This window comes from Dendrobates tinctorius, unplaced genomic scaffold (genome assembly GCF_039654945.1).
Source record: "Dendrobates tinctorius isolate UK_male_01 unplaced genomic scaffold, ASM3965494v1 ptg000254l, whole genome shotgun sequence".
Lineage (NCBI taxonomy): Eukaryota > Metazoa > Chordata > Amphibia > Anura > Dendrobatidae > Dendrobates > Dendrobates tinctorius.
Window position 1 is genome coordinate 17,491,948 of NW_027361921.1, and position 14,583 is coordinate 17,506,530.

At 41.8% G+C, this 14,583-nt stretch overlaps 1 protein-coding gene across 3 annotated transcripts in view; it reads right to left on the reverse strand.

The window, feature by feature from the left end:
* CFAP410 (cilia and flagella associated protein 410) overlaps positions 1-14,583 on the reverse strand; it is a 154,583-nt gene that overhangs the window by 105,344 nt on the left and 34,656 nt on the right. For all 3 annotated transcript variants that reach the window (XM_073558206.1, XM_073558207.1, XM_073558208.1), the window contains one exon: positions 10,586-10,632. In XM_073558206.1, coding sequence (XP_073414307.1) covers positions 10,586-10,632 — 47 coding nt within the window. The remainder of the gene's footprint in view (positions 1-10,585; positions 10,633-14,583) is intronic.

Consider the following 14,583-nt stretch of genomic DNA (forward strand, 5'->3'; position numbering starts at 1 on the left):
CCAGAAAGGCTGTTTTTTTCTGTTACCATTTTGGGGTTTGGTTTATGATACAATAAACCACCCAGAGACTTTAACCCCACATGTGCCTGTGTCTACCTCGAGGAGCAGCTAAATGAGTCGACCTTCCACAGTAGTCCCCAGACAAACAACACTTCAATGCAGCTCTAGCCCAAACTCCACACTGCTGAGCTTAATGCTCTCATGTAAACTGGATTACGGGAATGACCTTTCCCACCCAGACCTTTGGTTGCACCTAAATCCTGGACCCAAAATCCAGTCAAATTAAAACTGTCAGTAACCTAGTGTTTCGCCTGTGGTGAACGAAATGATTTTCCCCTGATGACTTTCGGTTCAGGTAGTGATTTTGATTTTCTCTCAGATGCCTTTTCTATTAGCCCATCTAGAGTAGGCTTCAACTCAAATTCACCCTGAAATGAAATGGAGCAAAGTTTGGCTTTGGATACAGTGCTGGTCCACATTTTCAGCCAAAGTGCCCGTCTTGTTGTGTTTGATAACACCGAGCACCTAGCAGCTACCCTGACTGACTCTGCTGAGGTATCTGATAGGAGATAGCCTTCTGAAAAAGATCTAAAGAAGCTAGTAAATATTCTATTGAAGTGGCCATGCTTAGGTGGCTCTCAAGTGAATTTAATCAACTGACCACAGACCTTGCTACGCAATTGGATGCTACATTTGTTGATAACAAGGCCGCAGATGCTTCCAAAGTTTTCTTTAAAAGGCTCTCCATCTTCCGATCAATTGGATATTTAAGTTGTGAAGAATTCTCAAACTGAAGAGTTGCTTTTCTAGCCCCCTTAGAGACTTGGATACCAATCTTGGGAATTTCAGACCAAGCTATAGATATATCTTCTAACGGAAATCTTCCTTTTAGTTCGCCCAAAATAACCATACGCTTTTCCAGGAACTCCCACTCATAGATGCATGGGCTTTTTCGGAGTCCAAACTCTCCTGAAAAACTAATCTTCCTCTTTTTGATGACAGTATGTGCTAGAGAACACAAGTGAGAGAAGGTGGTTAGGCAAGTCTGAATTTCCTGACGTACCATCTCTCTTTACTCTTCTAATAGAAACAGTTTTTCATCCCTCACAACCTTTCCTGTGCACTCCTGACATAATTGCTTTTTATAGGTTAGGAGGGGAGCTTCTTATTACAAATGGCACATCTACAACCCTAAGATTTAGCTCTTGTTTTTGGTGTAGGATCCTTGCTCTCCAGAAAGGGAAGAAGGCGGAACTATCCATATCCTAATCCCATAATGAGGAATGCACACTATGATTACTTATTGAGCTTATCTTCGCGCTGGGCTCAGCAAATGCAGAGCAAAGACAGACATACTCTCTATGGAAGTAAGGGACCAGTTTTACCTTAGGGAGTCTTCTTGTCATAGGTCACTGATAATGAAGTGACCATGACCCAGCCCAGTCGGCATTACTTGGATGCGACTCCTCCCCTTCCTGAAAAATCCTCCTGCGATTCCAATCTAGAGGGGAACTTCCTGAAGGCCATATACATCCTCCTCCCATTAATTCATTGTTATTGTTTACCCCCAGAGGACCAAAAAATGTAGTGTATTCCATGGTGGAACGCAATCGGAAGTGCTATCAATTGAAGGGAACTGGCGACCCTCGCCACTTACAGCGCACACCCACTGCACGACAGCATGGAAAAAAAAGGAGGAGAGAGGCTGGGGAGATATTGAAGGACCCCAGTCCACCTTCGATCAGCATTGCCTGGGGCACAAGAGAATGGATAGGTCCCGATTCTCCAGACACATGAGCAGATAGAAAGGAGGAAGAAAGCCCGATCGACCTCACTGCACAGCAAGTATTCATTCAGTCCCAGTGTCTGCTGACGGCAGAACACCATGATAGCCTCTTCATGTCCCTAGGGACAGGAAAAACACTGAAGATAGTGTTTCCTTTGTGTTTACTGTACCTATTAGTGCAGGGAAGCAATCTCCTGTTGTGCTGTCATGGAGGGTGAAGGGAGAAAATAAAATATATCCAAGACAACAACAATAATAAAAGTTGATGCTGGAGGATAACAATGCTGGGAGAATACTGGTACAAAAGAATCAAGATCAACAATGAAATGTGTCTTATAGAAATGACCTGAAAGGCCGGTCAGCAATAAAGAAGCCACTGCTGCAAAGCCACCATAAAAAATACAGGTTATGGTATGCATTCAGACATGGGGACAAAGATTTAACTTTTTAGAAAAATAAAAATGGAACTCTTCGACCATCGCTATGCATGGGAAAAGAATTGGGACGTTTACAAGCCACAGAATCATCTCAACCGTTAAGCACATGGCTGGCGGAGTCATGTTGTGGGTTGTGCATTTTGGCATGACTGACTGTGCGCTTCACAGTATCAACGGCAATATATGAGAAGACAATTATGTTAAGATATTGAAGCAAATCTAAAGGTCAGCAGCCAATAAGTTAAATCTTCGATGCATAAAGGTTCTTCAAATGGACACTTAGTACAAGCATGCGTGCAGAGTTTTATAACAATGGCCCAAGGACAACAAATTGAAAATAATGGAGTAGCCATCACTTTAGCCTGACCTCAGTTTCTGAGCAAGGAGGTCTATGAACCTGACTCAGTTACACCAGTTCAAGAGAAAGTAGAAAATTCTGGCAACATATTACAAGAAGCTTGTGGAACACTAACCGGAACGTTATGCAATTTAAAGGCAATGCTGCCAGCTAAACATGTGTTTTAATTCTTAGCCACTGGGAATGTAATGAAAAAAAAAACAGCTGAAATATAAAACTGAAAATGTTCTCATTACCATGTAATAATATTGAAAGTTCCTATTTGCCATGTAATGATATGTAAAGCTCCTAATTAGCATTTACCATAATAATATGGAAAGTTCCTAATTAGCATGCAATAATATGGAAAGATCCGAATTACCACCATGTAAAAATATGGAAAGATACGAATTACCATGTTAAATATGGAAAGCCCAATAACTGAAATTTCCGCGCACTGATGGGTCTGAATTAGAAGGCAAACTATTGGTTAGTCATGTAAACTTTCATAGCATCATATGTTAAATTAGAACTACAGATTGTTACTTGTGTTTGGGACTCTAGTGAGTGTGACGATACAGTATGGTAATTGCTGTAACTTTCATGAACTGCCCAGATTTGCACATTATAAGCGTGTTTTATGCTGTGAAGAAGAGGCGAAATATTTGGTACAAGAGCTTTATTTGCTATTAAGAGTTATAGTTTGCATGTCCCCCAACATAATCTGGAAGGCGCATAAATTTGTGGTCAGGGGGAGCATTATCAGACACAGGTCACGTACAAAAAGAGAGAGCTTCAGCTATCAATGATTTGCTGGCCGACATTCATACACTTGAAACTCGAAATAAGGGCCTCCCTATCCACAACACACAAATTCTTCTCATTCAGAAAAGAGATGAGTTGAGATCCATTGTGTCTCAGAAGGCTAAGTGTCCCCTAGCTAAATGTAGAAGATATTTTTCATGAAGTTGGGAATAAATGTAGCAGAACGCTGGCTAGAGAGCTCAGTATCCAGCGATCAAAGAGGGTTATATGCCAATAATTCAGACCCCGTCAGACAGGAAAGCAACTCACACTTCTCTATACTCTATAGATAAATCTAACTCTGGATCTGCCAGGGCAGATATCTGTAACCATATTCATGATTAAATAAAAAAATCTGTCCTCCATTCATTGAAGACTGAGGATATAAATACCCTATAGACCTATCTCTAAGTAACCCTATTTTGATAATTGTTTAAATGAACATCATGTGTTTGAATATAATGTAATTTTTTGCTTTTTGTTTTGTTTTTTATCTTCACAGGTTTCACAGCGTGCTCCCCGCAGACATCAGGAGGAGGGTGTCATTATTGATACTGATGACCTCATCCATGAGGTGGAAATCCGGGAGCCGCTGTGGAACATGGCAAACCGTCTTCATGCCGACCAACCAACCACCCGACGGCTCTGGGATGAAGTCTGTTCTTCAGTTATTGACAACTGGGAGGAACTCAATGCGAGGGCCAGGGATTTTGTGCGTAAGTATTACAACTTCAGTAACTTATATTTCCAGCATGTGAAGTGTTGAATACTAAACCTTTTTTTTTTTTTTTTGCTTCACAGGTGACAGGGTTATCACACGGTGGCGGTCGCTCCTGGATCGCTTCAAGAGGGACTACAACAAAGAGATTCAGACCCCGAGTGGATCGTCGGGAGGACGCCGGGGACCCCAGTACAAAAACTACAAAGCCCTGGCGTTCCTGCGATCTACAATGGCGTGCAGAAGGTAAATATTCCCCAAACAATTCCTGTAGTAGAAATGTTTAACCAATTTTTTTTTCAGCAGACTTAAATTAAATATCAATATTTTTAATATACATTTTTTTTTCTCCTTTTTTAGCACCATCTGCAGCACTCGGGAGTCTGCATCAGAGTTGCGTCCCTCTGGAGTGATCCCTAGTGAGACCGCCCCCGGTGACCACATCGAGGTATCCGACCCCTCTGTACCTACCCTCTTGTCTCATCCCTCTATCCCCTCCACCAGCACTGGAGCAGCAGGGCAGACTTCATCACATGAAGCTGCTGGTGACGACTTGTTCCCTGTTCCCCACCCCTCAGACACTGCCGCAACATCTCGACCAACTTTTGGTTCTGGCCGGCAGCGTCTGAGGAGTCAGGAAAGGTTGACCTTGTCTGACTGTTTGAATCTAAACTCAACTGTTCAACACGGTTTCCACACTTATGGACAACGGTTATTTTCTGGGTTGACCATGATCAATCAAAGTATCATGGAACTCAGAAGATACATGGAACAGATGAATTTAGAATCAAACCAGACACCGAGACATACCTTTTTTCAATCTGTTGTCCGGCAAATGGAAGGTTTAAGTACTCACCAGCAGATGCGTGTGATGCAAGCCTGTCACAATGCTCTAGTGGAAGTGCTTGCTGAAGCATCTCATCCTCCCCCTGTCCATCCTCCCCCTGTCTATCCTTCCACAGTCCATCCTTCCCCCGTCCATCCTTCCACCACCATCCATCACACAGCCGTCCCTCCTCCTACCACTCCCTCTCCTTTCTCTCGTTCCCCATTCCATTCTTCCCAGTACCTACCTTCCCCATTGCATTATACCCCAATGCCCTCACCATACCCACCCCCACATACACCTTCAATGTACCCACAAACCTCGTCTGTCCATCCACTCCCGTCCCAACCACATGTGTTAAACCCCCCTTCCACTTCTGGTCCTCACCAACTCCCTCCCCAGTCCCCTACCCCCCCCCCCCCGATGTGGTCAACCCTGTTAACCCCTCCAATACTATCTCCACCCAACATTATCATAGTTTGTAATTTCTGTTGTAATATACCAAAAAAAAAAAATTAAAAAAAGGTAATATACCAAAAAAAAATTAAAAAAAGGTAATATACCAAAAAAATTAAAAAAAGTAATTATACCAAAAAAAGTTACAAAAAAAGGTTAAGAAAAAAAAAAAAAAATACAGTTAATACAAATTGTCAGAAATAAACTGTTTTTTTTTCAAAAAACTTTATTGTGATGTTTATTGTTTGCTTCTTTCTTTATTCAAATTACACCAGTGGTGTAAAAGGTAAACACAACACTTGGTAACACAACACTTGTTAACACAACACACAACACTGGGTAATATTTCACAGTACACCGGTGGTGTACAAGGTACAAAAAAAACACTTGGTAGCACAACATATGATAACCAACACTTGTGAACATTTCAAAGTGTAAAACACTTGGTACACAACACTTGGTAACATAGGTACATAACACTTTGTAACTTTACGCTTGGTACCCAACAATTGGTAACACTGCAAAGTGTAAAACTAACCAAATCACATGGTAAAACACAATGCTTGTGCAAAGCAAACACTTGGTAACATTTCTGATAAAAAAAAAAAAAATTACTCACAATTGGTATGAAGAAAATTATATCATGTCATCTTGCCAGTCCACTTGTCCCTCTGGTGTAACAAAATAATCTGCAAAGGTATCCCTAATTCTTGCCACTGAACCAGTACTCCGAAAAGTTTGCTCCTCATAATCCCACAAGGTGGTTTCATACACATTTTCATCGATGGAAACTGGTTCCTTTGAAAGGACAAAATTGTGCAGGATTACACAGGCCTTTACCACCTCATCCACAGTTTCTGTTTTCATTTTCATGGCCGTTAACAGGACTCTCCATTTGGCAGTTAAAATTCCAAACGCGCACTCCACCACTCTGCGCGCTCTAGTTAACCGATAGTTATAGATTCTTTTCCGGTGTGTTAGTCCACGACTACCATATGGTTTCAGTAGGTGTTTAGAAAGTTGAAAAGCATCGTCGCCAACGCACACAAAAGGCATTGGTGGGCCTGTTGTTCCAGGGAGTGGTCTTGGAGGTGGGAAGTTAAAATTGTCTCCATACAAGCGACGGCCAATGGTGGAAATCTTGAATACCTGTGAGTCGTTAGAACGACCGTATGCACCAATGTCCACGGCAATTTATTTGCAGTTTTCATCCGAAATGGCCATAAGCATAATAGAAAAGTATTTTTTATAGTTGTAAAACTGTGAACCAGATCCCATGGGTTTCACAGTCCTGATATGCTTGCCATCCACGGCACCGATGCAGTTTGGAAACTGGCAGATTTCTTGAAACTTCTCTGCAATCTCCAGCCACCTCTCCTGGGTTGGCTCTGGGATGTATTCCTCCTGTAGAGAATCCCATAATGCCCGGCAGGTCTGTTGTACAATTCCAGCAATAGTGGAAATCCCAATCCGGAACTGGAAATGGAGGGAGGTGAAGGATTCTCCAGTTGCCAGGAATCTTAAAAAAAGGGAAAAAAAGTAAAATTAATACAAACTACAAGCCATAACATAACAAAAGCCTGCAGAATCTGAAACATTTTAAAAGGTAGATAACTTACCGAAGGGTCACCATCAAACGCTCCGCCGGTGATATAGAAAACCGCATGTAGGTGTCCCTTCTCCGGATTTGTTCTCCAACACGATCCACCAATATCTCAAAGAATTCCATCCGCATGCGCACGTAGTTGAAGAACTTGTCCGGATTCTCCCTCAATTACAGGTACAGTGTGGAAAAAACGCCACGGGTGAACCTCTGCGCATTAATGGGATGAATCCACTGGCGCCGTCTCCTCATACGCAGGATTCGCAGTCTTCTTTTCTCCCTCTCGATAGCAATAATTGCCAACCGATTCAAGTGAAGATCCAATTCCACACAGAAGCTGTCAATACTCGCAATAACTCCTTCCAGACTCGCACCAACTCCTTCCATCGCTGCCACTAGCTCTAAAACCTTTCAAAGAAATTGTATCACAACACCCTAGATATATTTCTCCCTAGTTTCCAGCATCCAATCACATTTGAGAGTATTTTCCAAGAGCGAATCATATTTGGGAGCATCCCATTTTGGAGGTGTGGAAAAACGGATCCGCAAAACGGATCCAATGGATGACAAAACGGATGCAAACTGATGGAACGGATCCGTTTTGTTGAGGATCCTCAACAAAACGGATCCGTTCCATCAGTTTGCATACGTTTTGTTTCCATTTTTGCGGATCCGCCATTTTCAAATTTTGGCGGATTTTGACTGATGGCAAAAAACTGAAGTGTGAAAGAGGCCTAAGCTGGAGCGTAAAATTGCAGTCAAGAATTCTCCCTCAGGTAAAGCCCCAGGTCCAGATGGCCTCCCTCTGATCTACACGTATTACAAAAAAAAAAACTCAACTCCTACTTATTCTCTCCCTTCTTGTCTGCCAATAATAACATATCTGCTGGCTCGGTATCTCATCATGCACTAACTGCTACTATATCTGGATGGCTGTCCTCACCCACTCCTCCCCCCTTCCCTGTTTCCAATTCCAATCATCTGCAGCATCAGCACCCTCCAAGAATCGCTTTCAACCGAGACTCTGCGTTACACGGTGTGGGAAGCTGAATATATCACTCTTTTTCTCATTTTTATTTTAGTTGGTTTGGCAGATGTGAAATTCCTAAAATGAATGTTCTCCCTCGCCTATTATATATTTTTCAAACTCTCCCCATTAAAGTCCATAGCTCCTTTTTCAAATCTATAGTGTCCATGCAAATATATTTCCTATGGGCTAGTAAACCAACTAGACACCAGCGATCCCTCCCACGTAGACCAAAAAGTCAAGATGGACTGGGCCTTACGGATATAAAAACCTATCTGTGTGCTCATATGTCTAGAGTCATAGACTGGTGCAAGCACGCTTCGGTGAAGCCATGGGTACAAATAGAACAAGGCTTTTCAGAGGTCCCTATAAGCTGCTCTCCCCTGGTTACCTTCCATTTCCCAAACTTCGTTGAAATCTCATCCTACAATTAGTACTACACTCTATTGCTGCTCCAGACCAGAGACACGCAAACTTCTTCTTCCCATAGTATTTCCTTTATCACCCATTATCAGCTCTCCGAAATTCTCCCCTGGTCTGTCAGACCCGGTTTTCAGACTTTGGCTCTATCAGGGAATATTTAGGGCTTTCCAGATTAGTGTAGATAATGATTGAAGTACCTCTAAAGAAGGACAAGCTATTATTGACCCCTTGCCACTGGGAACATGGCATTCTCTCCAACCCCGTCAGTTTGTTAGCTCCCTTCCAAACTACGCTCAATACCCACTAACCCTTTCCGCTTTTAAAATTGTTTGTATGGGTGAGGGGGTGATTTGTCATGCACTTCCTCTGTACACTCAGTGCTAACTAACCCAATGGATCAGCCTCCTCCCAGAATTTTAACACAATGGGAAGAGGACTTGGGCATCACTCTCTCCATAGAACAAAGAGAAAGGATGTTGTCCTTGGCACATAAATCAGCTTCAGAAAGCGAATTTCAAGCTTCTTTCACAGTGGTACAAGGTTCTGGTTAAGTTAAACAAAATGTTCCCCTCTATTGACCCTAAGTGTTGAAGATGTGGATCAGATGAGGGAAATTTCCTTGATATCTTTTGGTTCTGTCCGGTTTTACAACCGTTCTGGACTGAAGTGAAAAACATAATCAGGTCAATTACAGGCAATTCATCTGAAATGGGTCCTAAACTAGTCCTTCAACAGCTCTGTGAGACTTCAGCTTCCTCCTACAAACAGCCTCTACTAAGATTTTTGGTGATGGTTGACAGAGCTTGTATTCGGCTTTTATAGAAGAAAGCTATTCCACCTGGCCAGTACCTCTGCATTTCTAAGCTCAACGAATTAATATACATGGGAAGACTTGACGGCTTCTCTCTACAGTAGATATGAGGTCTTCCATTCTATTCATGGTTCGATTGGATGGAATTGAAGCACTCCCAACGAATATGGTAGCCTTGTGCAACTTGACCCTCACACTTGAATGTCATTTGGGTTTTTGTTCGAATGGACGGCTGGACTGGGGTGGTTCTCTCCCTCCTCCCATTCCCCTCTCCATCCCTTTTTTCTCCCTGGCACCCCTCATACTTTCATTTCTCCCCCCTGTCTACTCCTCTCTTTTTTTGTCATGATACCAGTGCTGGGTGACCGGCACTGCTGAGGTTAATGTTCTGACCTCAGTGCACTCTCACCTGCACACCTGGGACCTATTATGGAGGCCTCTCATTGGTTCTGGGGTGGCTTCTTATAGCCTCAGGAAGCTCCCATCCCCCGTCAGTTATACTTTCGCCCTTGGCATTGTGTGGTGACCCCTGAGTGCTGTGTTCTGGCTGTTTGATTCTCTGTGTACGACTCGGTCAGTTCTCTGGATTTTGCTTTGGATTCTGCCTGGTACCTTCTACGTCTGTTTAGTTTTGATCTCTGCTTGGCCCTGACTATCCGTTCTGTCTCATCCCTTATACTGTACTGATATCTTGTGTATGACCTTTGGCTTTGTCTGACCTCCCGTCTGTTTATCCCTCCTGTACCTCGCTTGCCTGTACTGTGCATGACCCCCGCTTTGCCCGACTTTGAGTTTTCTACCTTCTTTGAAAGCAGGACGCTAAGCCCCGCCCCCTTGCAGTCACATGACCGTTCACATGACCGTAGGTCCTGTGCCGGCTTGCTAAACTTCTACATTTAGGTCCTGTGCATCTTTATTTTCCGGCTGTTCTGGAACCCAGGGGTCCCTATGGTGCGGGTGAGTCCCTACTTAGCGGAGGCTGTACGCCGGTGCTGTCAGGACCCCGACATTTTTGTCTTTTCCTTCATGCCTGAAGTTCTACTCTTTTCACTCTCCTTCTCATGTTAATATGAAAATTGGACGAAACAAGGTCACAATGGGAATTCTTGTTTAGGTTACAGATGTTTTGGAAAATATGTCTAATCTATGGTTTTCTCTATATATTTGCTGTTTTTCTTCTGTTCCTAAATAAAAATATATATATATTATGTATTCTTCTGTTACCTAAAAGTTACATTTTAAGGGCTACCTTTCTCCTTCTCTCATTGGTCTTTGAATATTTTGGTGTTTATCATGGCTTGTTCTTTTCTTATAGACATTTATTTTAGTCAGTGAACTGAAAAGAAAAACTTCTCACCTTAATGTCATAACTTCAATGTTTGGAAGCTCGTGACATATTGATATCTGAAACAAAAATGGATATACACAGTGTTAGTATAAAGGATAGAGTGTCATATAAACAGCGCTGAACAATATGAACACCAGACAGATTCAGTGATGATGGGGTGTAGAACATTAGGTTATGTTCACATGTTGGATTAAAATTTGATTGGGGAAATGTATCAACCCAACATGCACCAGGATTCTCGAGCAATTTGCACCAAACAGTGACAGTATGTATTTTAAACAATTTGTATGCCTTATTCTGCAACAAGATATGATTCAGCTAAAAAAAGGGTGTTTATCAGAACTGGGCGTGATGCAACTATTTGATCGTTTGATTTTTCCCACCATAATAAAAAACGATAAAGCTCCTACAGTCAGGTAAATCAATAAATTAAAAAAGACATATTTACAATTAGATATGTGTGCACAATGACATGATCTGGAAAAAAAAGATGCTAAATAATGTTTATGTGATGACAGCAATGAGATGGCATGGTGCATCCTCATATGATTAAAAAGGGTTGTTCGTTAACAAGAAATCATCTATTCACAGAATAAGTGTTAACTTAATGAACGCTTGAGATCCGACTGCTGGAACCCATGCCAACCAGCAAAACGTGGCTCACACTCGACCTGAGGTGGGTCATTCCATGTCAAGTGAACCAATGCCTTCTCCCTCTAATTTTTTTTAGTTATTTTGAGATTTTGCTTAGATACAGCACTCTGTGAACAGCCAGTTTCTTTAGCAATGACCTTTTGTGGCTTACCCTCCTTGAGGAGTGTGTCAATGACTGCCTTCTGGACATCTGTCAAGTCAGAAGTCTTCCCCATGATTGTGGAGCCTACTGAAACAGACTAAGGGAGCTTTTTAAACGCTTAGGAAGCCTTTGCAAGTGTTTTAGCTCATTATTCTAATTTACTGAGATAATGACTTTTGGGTTTTCATTGGCTATAAGCCATAATAATCAACATTAACAGAAATAAATATTTGAAATAGATCACTCTGTTTGTAATGACTCTACATAATATATGAGTATCACTTTTTATATTGGAGAACTGAAATAAATTAACTTTTTGAGGATATTCAAAATTTGTGAGACGCACTACAGTGAAAATTTTTAGAATAGTAGTGAGCCGAAGTATGCCTGGGAAGAAAGATGGTCTAGGAAAGTGAGCGGTGAGAAAACTCATGTCCATAAGAGGCTGGTTCTTGCCAATTTGAAAGAGAGCTATGTTTTTTTTTTGTTTGTTTTTTTTATTTAAATCAACTTCTGCCAAAATAAGATTTGCAAGATGTGCTGCCCTGCCACCTAAGGATGGTGTCCGGGCTGGTGGGTATGGTACACACTCAGTATATTATATATCTACAGCACACCGGAACACAGCTTTTGATTCAAGGAGGTAAGCTGAAAGGTATTCAGATTGGCAAGTACAACCTTGGTGATTACAAAGTATGTGTGGGAAATGATGTGTCCAGAAAACAGTTCAAACTGTTACCTAAATATCTGCATAAAAAAAGTCCTCCAGTAATGGCTCTCCAAAGAAAAATATTACATCATTTCATGTTTATAGTATAACTTATAAACAGTGGATATCTGGTGACAGATCTAGTTTTAACAGTGTTTCGAAAAGTGCAGAAGACTTTCTAGAAAGCCAAAAGTAAATTTCAATTAATAAATCTTAAAATCTAATAACTTTTGTAATTCAAGTCGTGGTAAAATTCCCTATCATTCACTCTGTACTGCAACTTAGGGTTCTGTTTATATTACCCACTTTCTATGATGATTTGTTTGAAAATCTTTAGTGCATGATGGGATACTCAAAAGAATTGTCATCTGCTGGCTAAAACCGCTATCACTCCCGTTTACGCCCTGAAATGAAAAGTCATTAAAGGGGAGGGGGCTGGGACATCCCGACACTCCCCTTACTTTGTTTGCCGCCCTGAAACGAAGCGCCATTAGCGACGCTCATTTCATGGGCTGGTCACTGCGGAGTCTTCCTTGTGCAATGTCTCCCAAGCACCCTACGAGATAAGCACAGCGTTCAATCTGTTATCTGCTTAGCTGAAGAGTAATAAGCCAGCTCTGCAGTCAGAAATAAAATACAAAAGTGTTGTTAAGATATCTGAGTGCTTATTTCATAATTCAATAGCTGTTCAAAAAAAAAATGATTTTAGTGATAAAAACCAAGTTTAGTGATAAAAACCAAGTTTGAGCAAGGTCTACTACTTCTTGGATGGTTCTTCTGCACAGTATAAAAATAGGAAAAACTTTACAAATGCCATCACAAGAAAGATTTTGGAGTGGAAGATGAATGCCACTTTTTTGCCACATATCATGGCAAAGGTATATGTGATGATTTAGGAGGCCCTGAGAAATGTCATGCAGCTCAAGCTAGTCTCCAGAGGTTCTGGCGGAGGAATCCCTATATTGAGGCAGAGAGAGGCACTGTGGACGCCATTTGAACTGTGATCTGGCTGCGTCTGTCCTTTTAGGATTGCGTAAAAGGGACATTGGCCACAGTTTTGCGCACTTCTGAAAAAAAGGACACAGCTGATCAAAGGCCATACTGAGTCCAGAATATCTCTGCTGCCTCATTATAGTGAATGGCTCCCTCGGGGGTTTCACCTGAATCACATCACTCAGAGATTTAGATGAAAACCCCAAAATAAGTGGTCGGTGTAGAGCAATATTCCCAACAACAGTTGCATCTCATTCTACAAAAAAAAGGAAGTCCCCAATCAGATCTGTCATCTGTTAACGGAAATGTAGAGGCTTCCACATTACTGGCAGTACAAAGGCTCTGGAAAAGCAAAATGGCTCCTCACCCTTCAAAAGAAATTCAGCAAATTCTGCGCTCCCAAATCCAAATGCCCCCCTTTCCTTCTGAGCCCCACAGTTTACCTAAACATATAGCGCCCACATGTTTGGCATTTCTGAAGCAAGGAAAGCCCACCTAACATACGGGTGCATGTCTCCAGAAGCACGGGCTGGGCTTAACATACTGGTCACTACAACGGAAGCTTGCAATTTTAACTCGGCAACATTCATTGCTGCCTGTTTCTGGAAAATACTCAGAGTCATAATCATCACTACACTTGTAGATAAATTCCCCAAGGGTTTTAATTTCCAAAATGGGGTCACTTGAGGGGGGATTCTGCTCTTTCAGAAATTAGGGGATCTGTATATGAAGTCTGAAAACTGTTTTGGGAAAATCTGTGCTCCAAAAGGCAAATAGCGCTTTGTTCCTCCCGAATCTCCGTATGGTAAGTAGTACTGTACAGCCACATATGGGGTATTGCCGCATTCAGTAGAAACTGTGGGACACATTTTGGTGCCATTTTCACTCACTTCTTGTGTAAAAATGTAAAATCTGGGGCTAAAACTAAATTTTGGTGGTAAAAATGTAGCTATTTTTTCTCACTGCCCAATGGTATAAAATTCTGTGACACATTCATGGTGTCAATATGATCACTGCAGCCCTAGATGAATTCATTGCGAGGTGAACTTTGTAACATTGTGTCACTTATGGAGGATTCTGCTGTTTTGGCACCCCATGGGGTCGCCCAGTGGGTCATGGCATCTGCAAACCATAACAGTAAAATCTGGCGCTCCTTGCCTTCTGAGCTTTGCGCCTCAAAAATATTTTTGGATTATATGTAGGGTATTGGTGCACTCAGGAAAAAACGGGCCTCAGTTTGTTGTAAAAAAAAAATTCTATTCGACCATAGAAAAATTAAAAACTTGGGGCTAAAACAACATTTTAGTGGTAAAAATGTAATTATTCTTTCCTCAGTGCTCAATGGTATAAAATTCTGTGAGGCACATGTGGAGTCAATATGATCACTGCACCCCTAGATGAATTCATTGGGGAGAGTAGTTTGTAAAATGAGTGCACATATAGCGGGTTTCTGTTGTTCGGGTACCTCTGGGGCTCTGCCAATGTGACATGGCACCCTCAAACCATTCC